General features: G+C 54.8%; 6 protein-coding genes across 6 annotated transcripts; 3 read left to right on the forward strand and 3 right to left on the reverse strand.

Annotated features, from left to right (window-relative positions):
- Positions 1-408: 408 nt before the first annotated feature.
- G647_00828 (uncharacterized protein) lies at positions 409-2,132 on the reverse strand (the record flags this gene model as incomplete). Its single annotated transcript, XM_008724231.1, has 2 exons — positions 409-1,889; positions 1,943-2,132. 2 exons carry the CDS (start codon positions 2,130-2,132, stop codon positions 409-411), a joined length of 1,671 nt encoding a protein of 556 aa, XP_008722453.1.
- Positions 2,133-3,609: 1,477 nt separating this feature from the next.
- G647_00829 (uncharacterized protein) lies at positions 3,610-3,964 on the reverse strand (the record flags this gene model as incomplete). The annotated part of the gene is made up of 2 exons (XM_008724232.1): positions 3,610-3,746; positions 3,796-3,964. The coding sequence occupies 2 exons, from the start codon at positions 3,962-3,964 to the stop codon at positions 3,610-3,612; spliced, it is 306 nt and encodes a 101-aa protein (XP_008722454.1).
- A 1,859-nt stretch (positions 3,965-5,823) lies between these two features.
- G647_00830 (uncharacterized protein) lies at positions 5,824-7,945 on the forward strand (the record flags this gene model as incomplete). Its single annotated transcript, XM_008724233.1, has 5 exons — positions 5,824-6,097; positions 6,156-6,314; positions 6,375-6,724; positions 6,783-7,186; positions 7,267-7,945. The coding sequence occupies 5 exons, from the start codon at positions 5,824-5,826 to the stop codon at positions 7,943-7,945; spliced, it is 1,866 nt and encodes a 621-aa protein (XP_008722455.1).
- A 653-nt stretch (positions 7,946-8,598) lies between these two features.
- Positions 8,599-9,746, reverse strand: G647_00831 (cyclin-dependent kinase 1; the record flags this gene model as incomplete). Its single annotated transcript, XM_008724234.1, has 4 exons — positions 8,599-8,866; positions 8,919-9,082; positions 9,139-9,650; positions 9,710-9,746. 4 exons carry the CDS (start codon positions 9,744-9,746, stop codon positions 8,599-8,601), a joined length of 981 nt encoding a protein of 326 aa, XP_008722456.1.
- A 571-nt stretch (positions 9,747-10,317) lies between these two features.
- Positions 10,318-11,559, forward strand: G647_00832 (tyrosine-tRNA ligase; the record flags this gene model as incomplete). Its single annotated transcript, XM_008724235.1, has 1 exon — positions 10,318-11,559. The coding sequence occupies one exon, from the start codon at positions 10,318-10,320 to the stop codon at positions 11,557-11,559; it is 1,242 nt and encodes a 413-aa protein (XP_008722457.1).
- A 2,768-nt stretch (positions 11,560-14,327) lies between these two features.
- On the forward strand, positions 14,328-16,242 carry G647_00833 (uncharacterized protein; the record flags this gene model as incomplete). The annotated part of the gene is made up of 3 exons (XM_008724236.1): positions 14,328-14,992; positions 15,044-16,034; positions 16,087-16,242. The coding sequence occupies 3 exons, from the start codon at positions 14,328-14,330 to the stop codon at positions 16,240-16,242; spliced, it is 1,812 nt and encodes a 603-aa protein (XP_008722458.1).
- Positions 16,243-16,493: the final 251 nt, after the last annotated feature.

Below are 16,493 nucleotides of genomic sequence, written 5' to 3' on the forward strand. Positions count from 1 at the left end.
CGGGAGGTTCGCCGCCGCCCCTTGGGTGGGTCTTGAGTGGGTCTTGGGCGGACCCGGACCGGCAGATCTATCCTCCGATGATCCACCTCGTCAGAACCTCGTACTCGTACCACGTGCTCGCACTCCCCATACTCCGTACTTAGTACTCTATACACATGATCGAAATCGTAATTATTCTTTGATTTTGGGTTGGTGGCTATGTTTGGATTCTAACTGCTGCCAGTTCCCGATGTCTCACTCCCCATAGAATACAGCTGGGCGTCATCTCCGTCCTCTTCACTCATCAGGGATTGTCCACAATCATTTTCATCCGCGAGCCTCATTTTCTTCGTAAGGTGCCCTCTCAACGATACACAATCTCCAGAGCCGGAGCCAACGATCATAGCCAAAAAGTTTCACCCGCGACTTTCAGCTATTTGCCGTCGTCCTACGTTGCGGTCCAGTGTTCAGCCACCCGAACGCAGTGCCCGAGCCAATTGGATTAGACTTTGAAGTCGGGGTGGGCAGTGGAGCTTTTGACTCGCCCACTGAATCAGGGCCTTTTGCAGCCTCACCCGGTTTGAACGGTGAGGTGTCTGCACCGTTGGGAGTGGCGGATGAAGAAGAAGAAGGATTTCTGGACGCATTGGCCATCGTCTTTCCCGGCCGCAGGATCTTCATGTTTCTTTGCGACTGAGGTCTCGCATACGTAGATGAAGGCTGTTTCGAGCCCGCCTCGTTGAGGGCAGTAGATGACACAGATCGCCACGAGTTAGACCATACTCCAGACTTGGACATAGGTGTCGTAAATGATTTCTCACTCCCAGTGGTCGACTTTGAGTCATCGGCTGGCTTGGACGGGCCCAGATCCAGGCTGGATCGGGTCGATAGCTCAGTGGACTGCTCTGTTCTACGACCATCTTCAGGTTCGGAAGTAGTAGCACTCGTAGGAGCAGCCGTAGGCGAAACAACCGTTTGCGTCGGACGCGCTCTTTCGGGCCGGCCAATGACTCCCACGGGGGAGGCTGGAGGCGGCAGAACAGCATCTACCGAGGATGCGTGAGGACGAGGTCCCGTGCACAGATGTTTGAAAGAGGCATCATCCTCTGGTCGGCAGAGTGGAATAGAAAGTTGATTCCGGTCTTCGTCGAAAATCATCATCTTGTCCTGAGAGAACAGGATATCGGCGTTATGTGATCTCAAGACGTCACTGCCCAAGATGACCTGAATCGAGGGGTCCGACACCAGCTGGTCGTCGACAGCGAATTTGACCATCAAGGTAGGTATGGCTGGGGCTGGGCTCCCTGATCTCACGGCGGCAGAGGCGTGGATCTTGGCTTCGGTCAAATACACGGGCAGGCGGATTGTACGATACTCTCCTTCATCGGTGATTGCATTCGTCAAACCGAGCTTGCAGAGGAGCGGATAGCCAACTGAAGAAATGGTTGATCCCGTACAGACAGCAGCGTAAAGGAGCGAGCTGTTGGAGAAGGATTGAGTCAGCCAACAACGAATGATGGCCGGACATGGGCCTAAGATGAAGAAACCCGGCGGAGGGTTGCCCGACACACGGGGCGAGTTGTGTATCGAGCCAAGTAGGCGACTCTGTTCAAGCCCGAAGCTGTTGGTCCGGCCAAATCCAGTAGCCGTTGGTCTGCCATCAGATCGGTGCGACAGCGATCTTTCAGAGAGTGCATGGCCACCAAGTCCGCTTCCTGTTCGCGTGGGGAGTTCTATAGACTGTCTTGACGACCCGTAATGGTTGTTTGCGCTCTCATCAAACCGGACAGAATTGGCTCTTGATGCGGCTGCTCTTCTGGGATCGTCCGTCGTGTCCAGGGTCAAGGAACTGATCATGGGATCGACGTCGAAGTTTCGGAAGGCCTCAGCCGCAGGATTGAGCGACGAATCTAGGTAAGCTGTCAGTGAGGGGCACGCCTAGTGACACAATAGATCGGCTTACCGTGATGTGAGGACCCCAAAGGAAAAGGTGAGGTCGACCCCCAAAGGTTTCTAGGACGACTCCCGTCCGGGGTCTTGGACTCTAGGCGCATGATTCGATCTGAATGGACGGCTTGAGTTGCAGATAGGTCATTCAGCGTCTCTTGAATGCGCCAAAATTCGTCCCTGGTGACAAATTCTCGTGTATCCATAGCCGTCAAACGCATCCAACATGTGAAGGCATGAGGTCAGGGACGCAGGTATCTATCGCAACACACTCCTTCGCAGAGACTACAATGCTCTCCCGGCTTGCCCAGCCCGGCTGGGCCCTTCCACCAGATATATCACTTGACCAAGACCTTAGCGTCTCATCTGAGTGCTGTTGTGGCTTCTCTTCCCTGGTGGTCGACGGATCATACAAGGGGGATCGAAGAATGCGCCAAAGTTTGCGCGACGGAGGTTTTAAGAGGTCGTTGAATGTGGTTCCAGCGCTAGTCTGAGAGACAGCAACAATTTCTGCAGTCACCGGTTCGGCACAATGAAGTATAGGCTTGCTGTGGCAGAGAGCGGACGGAGGAAGCGGCGATGTTTGACGGATGAGAGAAGTGGGATGAGGAGGGAATAATTGGTGACGGCTTCACTTGTGGTCGTGTTTGTTTGCACTGCTGGAAAGTGCCAATTGCTGTGCGAGGGGGATCCTGAGTCGCACTTGATTGACAGCTCGGTAGGCAGCTATTGAAGCAGCGACAATATGCAAAGAACTCAGAGCCACCTGCGACCACTGAACGTGTTCAAGCAAAAGATGACCCGCGACATGCATGACTGAAAAGATGCGCCGTAGCGTTACCGCAAGTTGCGCTACGGGGGAGTGTACGGCTCTGAAAGCGCCTATTCCGGAGAACAGGTCGTTGAGATCAGAGAGGTGTTGCTCTGGGTTCTCTGGTCCGGTGCGTCTTCTTACGGATTGCGCAGATATTAAGCTCCGTCGTAACCTGTAAATCCCTCCCACCTTTGATGACATCGATGCATTAGCCATCTTGGATACTGGGCCGCCGTCGACCCGGGAGCCCTTTTCCATCCCACACCTATAATCCAGCTTTCACTTCACAAAAACCAGAGTGAGAGACTTGCCTTCTCTCTCATACGCGTCCTTTCGCAAACTCGTCGATGAGTGTCGAGACCATACTGCCCTCTCGGACGAAGTTCAGCCCATACGCATCCTAAGATCACAGGCCGCTAAGTGATAATCTTGTCCTAATCCATGCCAGGCATAGGCGCATGGCTTGGACATTGAATACACCTTTTGCCACAGACCCACAGAGCCAACAGCACCGTCTGGACCAACCTTGTATATCAACAACTGCTTATCGATCATCAGCGTCGTTCTAGCTTCGTCCAGGACCATTGTGTCAGAGTTCTGTTACCAGTCGTTCATCACCTGCGCTATGCTCATTCTCTCCCAGGGCGAGGATCAAAGTCAAAGTTAGGATCATAAATGCAGACATCATGGACTTCATGACGTAGGCAGTGACCACGTCGAGAAAGCCTTTCTCTTCCAGGATGGCGAGCGTCCCTGCTACCTTGCGCTAGACCTTCCTGGACAACGTCTGCTTTGCCACCTGTTCTGCCGCAGACTTAGGCCAGCTTTCGCTCCAGAATATCCAGGAAATGACCCGATCGGGGGTACCGCTACCATACTGGAGGTTGCAACAATGGTGCCGCCAGGTGTGGCCTTTTGTCACATGAAGTGGATGGCAAGTCGCACGCCGAAGATCGCCCCATTGAGGCATGTGTCATCGCAAGACAAGTCTGGTTCCGGAAATAATCTGAAGCCATATCAGTAATCGCAAGTAATGGGCTCTCATCCGACTGAACTCGGTCTTGTGACGCCACTTGAGGATATACGCCGAGCTTCTGTCCATGATACGTGCGTTGGCAAAGAGACCATCGAGACGTCCCCATATCTGGAATTGACCAAAACCGCGTACGTCTGCTCATCGTAGCGAGCGATATCGCATTGTAGGAAAGTGAGGTTCTCACACATGTCATCAGCGAGCTTGTGGGCAAGCGGGTTCTGAGCAGGAATATCAATAGCTGCAACTTTCCAACCTTCGCTGACCAGTTTCGTGTTGCCTTTGTGCCAACCGACCATATATGGTCCCGTCAGTTCGTAGCTAGCACAGTCGTTGGGAATACTGTGAAAATATATGTTTTCTCGATGCTCACCACGCGCTCCGTGACTATGGCGACCTTTTCGCCAGATGGTATCATCGCTGCTTGATATTTCAATCAAAGGAAATTCGAGTGGACTGACGCAGGACAGTCTTGAAGCCAGTGCGAGGGGTGCCTGATTTAACGACTTGCCTGCAAGAAGTGCTGTTGGGATAGGGTTGCGCCCTCCAGAGCCACTATAGCTCCAGATTCCTGACTCCGGCATTCCCTCCACAATATCCCCAGAGGGCGGGGATAGACCCATGTTCCTGTAACATCTAGGTGATGCGCCAAGTGCTGTGTTTCGTCTGCTCGACACCGCCACCAAACACCGATATTATGGAATAATGATCGTGGATAACCGAATGCAGGACCTTACCGAGGAAGACTTCCATCAGCATCAGTCGTCACCGCACACAGAGCTAGCGGACGACTTGCTATTTGACGTTGCGGCGGACTTCATCATGGCGGATACACAATCTTTCTACAAGTTTTGAAGACGCTATTCGGCTGGTTCGGCTCGGCGGACGTCAGAATGGGAAAGGGTGTACATCAAGGACGGGGAGATCGTTGACATGCAAGATGGTGAGGACTAGATGTGCCGACTTTGATCGACACGACACCAGTCCGTGGGCGCTGGATGGGTGCAGTCCATAGACCTGTTGCTGTTGGTGGGAGGGTGGATTGCTGTGACACGAGATAGAGGACGTCGTCTCGCCTAGACCGCGTGAACGGGGTACAGATCTATCGTGCGTGGCGAGAGTGAGACGGAGGCAGCGAGAGGCAAATTGGGTGAAATCACTCCACTGCACTAGAAGCTTGTTGCCCCGCCGTGGAGTGGACGGCGGAGCACAACGTGCGTGGAACGTGGCCGCCGCTTCGAGGTACCTCGTACTGTGGAAGATTGCCCGATTGCCCGATTGCCAGATTGCTTGCTTCGAGCCAATGGGCTTGGCAGTTGCTTCGGTGGCGGAGGATCGACGCGAGCGCACCTTTATCGTGCTCGCCTTCCTGCTCCCATTCGAAGAGCACAATCTTGCCCGGTGGCCATGTCGTGATACCCATCGTCATGGTGGTAATGATTATCTTTTGGTGCTCATCCTTCCAGACCCTCTTGCACTCAGGCCTCGCCCGGTCCCCACAGTAGCATTGCCGTGTACTTCTTATCAGGAGAGGAAGCCATGGCTGCGAGCTGCCGAGGTCCGCCGTCCTTTGTAGTAATTACTGGCAACCTGAGCAGACATCGCGGTGGCACACGACTAAGAGCCAAAAGCATTCTGGAACGCGCGTGGAAAGTCAAGCATCGACGCTTGTGCCGCGAATAACCAGGGCTGGTGCTCCGTCAGGCTGATCCGGTCGTAGCAGTCCGTCAGTGGTTTCACGCAGTCGGCCGCTGGATGGCCGCCACTGGCCTCGCTCGTCCAATGCTAGCAGGACCAAGACTTCTCCCCATGTCGCCAAGTCCTTGGGATACATCGCTGTGCTGCCGCCCCTCAATCGATTGATAACGGATGCAGACACCTTCCGCATTAGTGCGTCACTCCGGTTGATGTTCCAAAGGATCTTCCAAAAGATGTACGCCTTCCGCATTCTGATGGCGATGCGCGTGAGATATAATTATGGCTTCGTGGTGGCTCTGGGGGCATCCCAACGCCGACTTCTGCCATCTATGCTTTCATTCCCATCGTCAAGATGAGCGCCATCGCATCCAACGAAGCTCCCATCATCGCGCAGGCGCAGGTCGACCAAGCCGCCTTGGCTGGCACCGCGACCGAGAAGCGCCTGGGACGCGGCTCAATCGACGTCAACTCGTTCCAAGACACCGGCTCAACGCTTGATGATGAAGTTACGGAGGCCGATCTTCACACGCTCCGTCGGGTGTCGGGCAAGATTCCCTGGACAGCCTTCACCATCGCCTTTGTCGAGTTGTGCGAGCGATTCTCCTACTATGGAACTACGGTAGTCTGTACGTCGTGCATGCCGACCACCGAACACAAGCGCTGCTGCTAATGTACCATGTTCAGTTGTCAACTTCATCCAACAACCTCTGCCCGAGGGGTCCACCACGGGTGCCGGCAAGTCGGGCCAGTCCGGTGCGCTGGGCATGGGCCAGCGAGCTTCGACCGGCCTGGTAACGTTCAACCAGTTTTGGGCATATGTGATGCCTTTACTGGGCGCGTACAGTACGTCGTCCTCCCTCGATTCAAAGTAAAAATTTCCTCGTCTGACCGTACGTCGTGCAGTGGCCGATGCTCATTGGGGTCGTTACAAAACCATCCATGCTGCCATCATCTGCGCCATGGTCGGCCATGTCATCTTGACAGCATCAGCAGCCCCGAGTGTCATCCAGAATGGCAGCTCAGCCCTGGCCGCTTTCGCCATCGGTCTCATCATCCTGGGCGTTGGGACCGGTGGGTTCAAGTCCAACATCTCTCCTCTCCTGGCCGAGCAACAGACGGACACCAAGAAGCGGATTGAGGTCCTCCCGTCCGGTGAGCGGGTCATTGTCGACCCAACCGTGACAACGTCTCGCATATTCTTGTACTTCTACCTCTGCATCAACATTGGCTCACTCGTCGGACAAATCGGCATGGTAAGCCTTCGGTTCGCTCCCGGATCTGCTGGGGAACCCGCTAACAGCCATATTCCAGGTCTACGCCGAGAAATATGTCGGCTTCTGGCTCGCCTACATGCTGCCGACTGTCCTATTCCTCTTTGCGCCGGTCGTGCTGGCCCTCTGCCGCAAACGCTACATCTTGACCCCTCCCACAGGCTCGGTGTTCGCCAAGTTCTGGAAGCTCTGGGCCTACGCCACCAAAGGACGATGGAGCGTCAACCCCGTCAGGACGTACAAGAACTTCTCGGCGCCAGACTTCTGGGAGCGTGTCAAGCCCTCTCGCATCCCGGCTGCCGAGCGACCCGCGTGGATGACTTTTGACGACGCCTGGGTGGAAGAGGTCCGTCGCGGCTTGAAAGCCTGTGCTGTCTTCCTCTATCTCCCTCTGTACTGGCTCGCGTACGGCCAAATGACCGGCAATCTCACCTCACAAGCTGCGTAAGTTCCATCCTCCCGCGCATCTCTCTCCTACTCCCTTGCGACGAAGCGAAAGCGAACTAAACTGACCAATCTTTCAGCGTCATGGAACTCAACGGCGTGCCCAACGACATCATCCAGAACCTCAACCCCATCAGCATCATCATCTTCATCCCCCTCATGGACTTTGTCATCTACCCGGCTCTGCGCAGGGCGCGCATCAACTTCACCCCGATCAAGCGCATTGCCTTTGGATTCGCGCTCGCCTCTCTGGCGATGGTCTCCGCGTGCGTCATCCAGGTGTACATCTACCGGATGAGCCCGTGCGGCCACAACGCCTCGGACCCGGACTGCTCCGGCCCGGCGCCCATCAACGTGTGGGTCCAGACGGTGCCGTACGTGCTGATCGGCTTCTCCGAGATCATGGCCAGCATCACGTCGCTGGAATACGCCTTCACCAAGGCGCCCTACAACATGCGCTCGTTCGTCATGTCGATCAACCTGCTCATGAACGCCTTTTCGTCCGCCATCGCCCAGGGGCTCGTCGCCCTGAGCGCCGACCCTCTCCTGGTGTGGAACTACGGCGTGGTCGCCGTCTTGGCCGGCGTCGGCGGCGTGGCCTTTTGGTTGAACTTCAAAAAGCTGGACAGCGAGGAGGACAAGCTCAACATGTTGCAGGCCAGTTCGTACACGGGCAAGCGCAAGAGCGTCGCCAGCCGCGGCGGCAGTCACGCTGGCCCGGGTGCCCAGGAGATGTACGTGCAGAAGAGCGAGGCCTAGACGGGGCGAAAGTCTGTATATATATCTTGATCGACAGGCGGGCCGGCGACTCATACGGTAGTGCATGGTGGAGTCGACCTGGACAGTGTGACAGTGCACAGTACACACACACTACGATGTCATGACACAGACAGACAGGCCACAGTTCGAGAGCGTGGCCCGATTTGAAGCATGCAAATATCAAAACCATCAATTCACTCTGTAATTCAGGCACTGATTACAGTAGGGAATCGTGCTCGCTCGGGTTGAAGGCTAAACAGCTTGACAAAGCATCGTAGTTATCGCACCAGCCCTACGCGTACCCAGTACGTGGTCAGTTGGCTCTTTGCCACTCGATCCATACATAATACGGGGTGTTTTCCCATTCCGTTGCATTGACACCGTATCCGTGCTTGTTCCGTTTCTAGCCCAAAAAAAGGAAAAATGCATAAAGGTCATTACAGCCACGGCCGGTGCCGTGCACCCATGACAGAAACACCTCCCCATTAACCCACCCACCCATCCCATATGTCGCTGCCCACTCGCCGTAGTACAAGGGATCACACCTACGTAGATGGGTTGCCATCCGGATGGAGGGTATCAAGAAAGCAGTGCCGCACCAAAGTTGCCCCGAACACAATGTCCTTCTACATCAGACCACATTCTTGTTCAACTCAGTGATAACCATTTGTTCTTGGTGGGCCTCGCTGCGAGTATGCCGCCGAGCCAGCTGCAAAGTAGGGATGATTGCATGCCGCCTTGGCTGATATTCTGTGGGCAGGGTCGTACTCGAGCATTGCTTCGATCAGTTCCAGGCCGGCTGGTTCGAGGTTGGGCACCAGCTTGGACATGGGTTCCTTGCGCCACTTGGGAAAGGAGGTCTTGAAGTCAGGGAACGAGGTCACGCCGGGCCAGGTGTTCTCGTCAGGAGTGCCGAGGAGCCTAGGGCCAAGGTTAGCAAGGATGACGGCTAGGGAGCACAAGTGACACGTACTTGAAGATCTTAAAGATCTCGTCGATTTCAGAGTCGCCCGGGAACAAGGGTTTACGGGTACACATCTCCGCGAAGATGGCACCGACGGACCACATGTCTACACCCGTGGAGTATTGCCGGCCGCCGAGAAGGATTTCTGGCGCGCGGTACCATAGTGTGACGACCTGGTAGAAAGGTGAGCAAAGGCAGTAGCAAAAGAGAAGTTGCAGGCGTTAGTCACCTCGTGCGTGTATGTCCTCAATGGCACACCAAATGCTCGGGCCAGGCCAAAATCAGCCAGTTTCAGGTTGCCCTCACGGTCGATCAGCAGGTTCTGAGGCTTGAGGTCGCGATGTAGGACTCGGTGGCTGTGGCAATATCGCACCCCTTCAACCAACTGGGCCATAAACTTCTTGACCATATCCTTGCCGAGTCCCAGTCTCTGCATATCCATGGTCGAACCCTCGGGTAGAGCCTTGCCGCGGCCGCCATCCGACACAGGCAAAGCCTCCATATATTTCTTGAGATCGCAGTCAAGGAATTCAAAAACGAGGTATAACTTGTGGCCGTCGGCGTGAACAATGTTGAACAGGCGCACGATATTAGGGTCGTTCATCTCCTTCAGCAGAGAGATCTCGCGGATGGCGGTGCTGGGCACGCCTTCATCCTCGGCCTCTAGGCGGATCTTCTTGAGAGCGACGATTCTACCACCATTGGACAGGTCTCGAGCCTTGTAGACAACTCCGTACGTGCCTGCACCGGCGGTGTTAGACAACTGCGCAGCATGGAAATGTGACTGTGCCATATCTGACCTTCGCCGATCTTCTCGATCTTCTGATAATTCTCCATGATTTCCCCCGAGCTGTTACCGATTCATGAAACGGCCTGACGGTGGCAGATTGGAATATGTGCGAGAGAGAGAGAAGAGGCGGTGGGAAGTGGCAAGGGGCTGCCTCCAAAGGTGAATGAAATCTCCTTTGAGGCTTGCTGAAGGGAATTGTTTTGGCGGTGGGTGGTCCTTGGGCCAGGAAATCAGTAGGTCACTAGGCAAGCCACTCACGGATATGCTTCTACTGCCGACGAGCTGCGAACATAAAGCAGGTGTAAGATACTGGATCGTTGTCTGAAGCACGGTGTTTGTTTGGTGTTTTGACGCGTTTGATTGGCGGGGAGAACGTGGTACCTGCCAAGCCTTCTCCCGCCGCATTTCGACTGCGAAGTTCGGCTCAATTGCGGGATGAGACGAGGGTGAGAAAGAGAAAAGAGATTGACTCATTGACTCATCTTCAATTGAAATCGAGAATAGGCTGCATTCTGCCGTAAGGCTCGAGTGTCCTTGCGCTGTCCCTCACCTCCTGCCAACGCCACTATCTCCTACCAATATCCTGCGACATCTTACCCATCAGTCACCCCGCCCACTATGGCGGGCAAAGAGCTGTCTCCGCAAGAGAAGCTCGCTCTGGTCAAAGATCAGTTGCAAGAGGTCCTACATGAAGATATCTTGGAGAATGTCATTCTGAAAGAGCAGAGACCCCTGGTCATTTACTGGGGAACAGCCACCACGGGCAGACCACACTGCGGTTACTTCGTGCCTATGATGAAGATTGCACACTTCCTACGAGCGGGCTGCAGGGTCAAGATCCTGCTGGCCGACATCCACGGCTTTCTCGACAACCTGAAAGCGCCCATTGAGCTGGTCAAGTTCCGTGCGGAATACTACAAGTACATCATTCAGTCGCTGCTGAAGGCGGTCGGCGTCAGCTTGGAGAAGCTGGAATTTGTCCTGGGTTCATCCTACCAATTAAGTGCTGACTACACCATGGATGTTTTCCGATTGAGCAGCGTGGTCACTGAGCACGATGCGAAGAAGGCTGGTGCAGAAGTCGTCAAGCAGGTCGAGAATGCTACGCTGTCAGGCCTTATCTATCCTCTAATGCAAGCACTTGATGAGCAGCATTTGGGTGTCGATGCGCAGTTTGGCGGTGTCGACCAGCGTAAGATCTTTGCTCTCGCTCAAGAAACACTGCCAAAGATTGGCTACAAAGAACGAGCTCATCTGATGAACCCCATGGTCCCGGGCCTGGCTGGCGGTAAAATGTCCGCGTCGGACCCTGACTCCAAGATCGACATCCTCGACACCGCTGACGCTGTCCGCAAGAAGCTGCGGAAAGCCTACGCCGCTGCAAAAGAAGTGGAAGGGAACGGGATCATCTCGTTTGTCGAGTATGTGTTATTGCCCATTAGTGCTCTGAGGCATCCCGAAGGCCAAGGAACATTCGAGTGTAAGCGGAGGGAAGGGGAAGGAGAACCATTAGTCTACCACGATATCAAGACTCTGAAGGAGGACTACTTGGCAGATAAACTCACGCCGCAGCTGCTCAAAGCTGGCGCCACAGAAGCACTCGTCGACCTGCTGGCGCCGATCCAAGCGGAATTTCAGGCGTCCCCCGAATGGCAGGACATTGAGAAGAAAGCCTATCCTCCTGCAGAGCCGGCCAAGAAGAAGAAGCAGCCAAAGGACAAAGGCTCACGATACCCAGGCGCAAATGTGACTACCAACCCGGACGGATCCATCGAGGGCCGTGGCAAGGAGCAAGTTGAGGTTGGCAATACAGCAGAAGAAGCAATGTCGAATCTCGAGATCAATGGTCAGGCTTCGTGAGAAGCGCGACGTAGCGCTGATAATCTCGGAGCAATCCTTCGAAGACACCGGTGGATCTTAGCACAAGCGTCAATGTCCAGCCTGTCATCTGTGACTCCAGGAACTGCATCAATGCGATGTGGCCTGCAGATAGAGATTCCTCATCTTCGAGGGAAACTGTTCGCCGGCTCACACCTCGCATAAGGAATGTCACCGTGATTGCTGCTTCCTGCAGGACTAGTAATGCAAACAACCGACGAGCTTTCAGATCCCTCACGCGCATCCACTAGCTGAGAATAGTAGTCTTCTGGAATTCCAGGCCTTAATGTGGAGGCTGACTGCTGACTGTGGGGATGGATGTACGTCTGTCGTTTTCTCTCTCGGCGGTATTCTCGGCGTTTCTGCTACTGTCCACAGTAGGTACTGTGTCTCTGTTCTGCTGCCACTCGACCTGGTACCGACGCTTCCATCCTTTGGCCCTTCTTCGGTTCTTGCCCGGTACAGCTGCTGTCCTCCGCGAATGGTGAAGAAGACGGATCCCATTATGGGCGTTAGCAGCCCATCCAATTTGCAACTCAAGGCACTTCCAGCTACTCCGTATAGGTTTCTGCGGAGACCAGCCTGCGTACTGCCCGCCTTAGGGCTCGCCCAGCTTGCATTCCAGCAGCAGCAAGGTGCCCGCATACATTTGCCAAGGACGTTCGCAAAATAGATGCTCCATACCGAATCCCTCGCATCGCCAACCCGGAAGCAGCTTCCGAAACCAGTAAGATTACTCACCAAGTCGCCAGATCTGGCACCGATTACCCTGCCTCCAGAGTGCTTCAGAAGCGCTCGCGGTCGTGAGACGCTTCTTCGGCGGCTGATTAGGGAATAGGTTGGCTAACCCTGGATGTCACGGCTCCAGAGTCTTGTGCCTGCGCATGATGACGGCGGTATGCATGAGCAGATGCACCAGCAAATCTCTACAGTGCCGCTGGAATAATTATGGTTCTTGTGGGTTCCAACTGCAGTAGACAACATTGACAATATTGAGCGCGGAAGCCGAAGACAGCGAAGAGCATACCAGCCTGTCCTCAAATGCACCGGTTCATAAAGTCCGGCACGCGACTGCCAGAGTCAACAAAGTGCTGTTTGAGAATCGGGCGTCATAGCACAGAATGACGCTTCATTCCAAGACTAAACAAGTAAACCGTCGTGAAGCAAAGAAGCGCGTCACGCTCGCTTTCGAATGCCAACACCGCTTCCCCTCCTCAACACGAAGTCGTGCGCCACTCACGCAACCCTCTCGGTCGGCTCTTTTCACACTTTGTCTTCGCACACACCCTAGAGAAGCGTACACAAGGTGACGAAAGGATCGTCAATGATAGCCACCGTCAAGCGAGAGCGAAGCGAAATATTCGGCAATATGTCTACAAGTTTACCAGTATACACCTACTCGTAATGGTGACGTTGCAAGGACGTACCTCGCACACACCTGACACAGATCGATGCAGCCAAGGTAAATTTGTTCGAGGCTGAACGGAGGCGTCAAAGCCACAGGAAGGGACCACGGCTTGAATGCGATGAATAGTTCGAGTCTCGGCGTCCGCGTCCATCATCATGCTCATGTGCCGTTGGCGTACCCGTCCAAACCCAAGCTGCGAGAGTGGCACCAGACATCGATACGATGTCGGAATATTTGGTTACCAACATGGGCGGCGGAAAGATAGTCGTGCATTGGGATCAAGCAAGCTACCCATGCTCGGCGAGTAGCACACTACCGGCCCATCATCCTTGGGGCGTGAAGATCCCTGGGGCAACCCCAGATCTTCATTTCGCCGAGCGTTGACTGAGTGAGACCGTGGGCTTGCAGAGAGCGCCGCGGCCTGTACGAGCATACTGCGGTATTGGTCCGGTCACAGTCCTGGACCCAAAATTTCCAGGCAAACAGTGGAGAAGATCTGAGCCTGTGGAGGGGGGTGGGAACCGGACAGACTGCGGGGTTTCCATGTCACAAGAAGTCAGAGGCGAAACCCAAAGGCGTCTAAAAACGCCTCTTGGGTCAGCAGCCAGCTGCTTATGGGTGGACCATCCCAGAGCTCGGCAATGGCGCCCTGGATTGGGACAAGGAATGTACAAGCGACAGCGAGGCTGGTGTCTCCGTCGAATCTCTCCACTCTGCGCGCGACCGATGTCTGCGATCCCGACTGCCTGTCTACCCCGTCACTGCACATACCGACCAACGGCATGTCTCGTCTTGTCTTGCTTCGTCCTGCTGCCTCACTGCGTGTGTGGGAAGCCCAGTGCATGTCCAAGCCGCCCAGAAACCTTGCACGATCTTATTGGACGGGAGGCTGGCGACACCTGACCTGCCTGACCTTGCCAATCCGCTTTACCGGCCCGACTGGCTGCTTGTCAAGCCACGATGCAGTTTGAGCGACGTTGACTCAAGTGGCTCCAATCCTGATCATGCGAGCTCATCTCAGGGACCCACGCTGATTGGGAGTTTCCCCGAATACTTTCACGAAGCGCAGGCTACGACGTACCTTCGATAGGCCCGAATTGACATGCAATCCCACAGCTACCCCTAGCTTCATGAGGAAGCACTGCGTCATTTGAGCTCGAGGGAGAGGACAGCTGAACAGCAGGTACGAGTTGTATATGTACGCAGCACCCTTCCTCGTGAATCCAGTCTTTCCATTTCCTCTGTATTGGGATTGAAATCTGTCCTCGCACGGATCTCCGAGAGATCTTGTCGTCGTGTCCCTGGTTCCCTGCTTTCATTGAGCCTTCACGCAACTACCACGATGAGTTTCGCACACGACGAAGAGAGTGGCCCAGGCCGTAGTGGCAGGCACATGAGTGTCTCTCACTATGCCAACAACATGGGAGCACCCACGTACGATACAACTAGACGGAGATCTTCCATCGTTCCTGCGGCCGCCCTGGGAGCACAACAGGACGAGATAGTATTCAACCAGAAGGATGAAACCCTTCGCAAGATGTCCGTCGCAGTGCCCAACCTTGCTGAGCTCTCCGCCGATGCCAAAGCCGCGGCGGACTTGGAACGCAAGATGGGTTTCCGCGAGGGCTGCCGGCTGTACCCCAAGGCCATCCTCTTCTCTTTCTCCCTTTCCCTTGCCGTCGTCATGGAGGGCTACGATACCTATTTGCTCGGCAACTTCTTCGGATTGACGACTTTTGCTCGAAAGTACGGCTCCCCCGCAGGCATCGTCGACGGTGTCCAGACCTACCAAGTTTCTGCCTCGTGGCAGTCCGCACTCTCGAACGGCACTGCTGCCGCTCAGATCATTGGGCTTTTCCTCAATGGTATCATTTCTGAAAGGATCGGATACCGCTGGACGATGATCGGCTCGCTGATGTTCATCACCGCCACCATCTTCATCACCTTCTTCGCCGTCAATGTGCGGATGCTGCTTGCTGGTTACGTTTTGTCAGGACTTCCTTGGGGGTAAGGCACGCCGATCGGTGACCTAGTGACTCGATGCTAACGACCAGCCAGAGTCTTTCAAACACTGACCACGACATACGCTGCCGAAGTCACCCCGGTTCCACTCCGACCATACCTGACGACCTACGTCAATCTTTGCTGGGTCATCGGCCAGCTTATTGCTGCCGGTGTCCTCAAGGGCTTCGTCAGTGCGACCGACCAATGGGCATACCGCATCCCCTACGCCATCCAGTGGGTCTGGCCTCTGCCCATCGCTCTCGCCGCGTTCCTCGCACCGGAAAGCCCGTGGTGGCTCGTGCGCCATGGCAAACTCGATCAGGCTCGTGCTGCGCTGCTCAAGCTGACGTCGAAGAAGAACACTGAGTTCAATGTTGAAGATACATTGGCGATGATGATACACACCAACGAGCTTGAAATCCAGCAAACTGCTGGTACCACCTACCTGGACTGCTTTAAGGGGGTCGATCGTCGGCGAACCGAAGTGACCTGCATCACCTGGCTTATCCAACAAACCTCTGGATCTCCCATGATTGGGTGGGGCACCTATTTCATGATTCAGGCTGGCCTCAGCGAAGCCAACGCATATTCGCTCGGTGTCGGCCAGAGCGCAATGGGCTTCTGCGGAACCGTCCTGTCGTGGTTCCTGATGCCCCATTTCGGTCGCCGCACCTTGTACCTCTGGGGCCAAGTCGTCATGTTTGTCGTCCTCGTAATCATTGGCGGTCTCGGTGTACCGAGTTTGTCCACCTCGGTTGGCTGGGCATCCGGGGCTTTGATCCTGATTCTCACCTTCGTCTACGATTTCACCGTCGGCCCCGTCTGCTACTCTCTTGTGGCCGAACTCCCCTCCACTCGTCTTCGGATTAAGACGGTGGTCTTGGCACGAAACGTGTACAACATCATGGGTATCGTCGTTGGCACCTTGCAACCACGTATGATGAATCCCACGGCCTGGGGTTGGCGTGGAAAGACTTGCTTCTTTTGGGCTGGTCTCAACTTGCTCGGCTTGATCTGGAGCTATTTCCGGCTTCCGGAACCCAAGGTATGTCTCGCTATATGGATCTGTCCTTGGGTGAGTCTAACATGGTCGTCAGGGTCTTACCTACGCCGAACTCGATGTCTTATTTGAGAACAAGGTCTCGGCTCGCAAGTTCAAGACTGTCAAGGTCGACCCCTACCGCTCCGACAATCTCGTCATCGTGCCGGACGACGAGGGCGACTACTCAGTCGCGGAGAAGAAGGGTTTCTAAGATACATCCCTCTGTTAGTGCCTATCAGCAGAACATCGACTGGATGGTGCTGGATGTCTCGCCCTCTCTCTTGCGCTTGCTACGAGGTAAATATGAGCTATGAGTAGCGTTTCACTGCCAGATCGAACTAATCGACGAATCATTATCAATCCTATGGCTTCTTCTTGGAACAGCCATCGTTGATCCTGTACCGCGTCCTGCTATAATCACACTCGCTGGGTGTTTTGCCCGTTGTCGGCGCAAATTTGCGG

The sequence above is a fragment of the Cladophialophora carrionii genome (assembly GCF_000365165.1).
Source record: "Cladophialophora carrionii CBS 160.54 unplaced genomic scaffold supercont1.1, whole genome shotgun sequence".
Classification (NCBI taxonomy): Eukaryota; Fungi; Ascomycota; class Eurotiomycetes; order Chaetothyriales; family Herpotrichiellaceae; genus Cladophialophora; species Cladophialophora carrionii.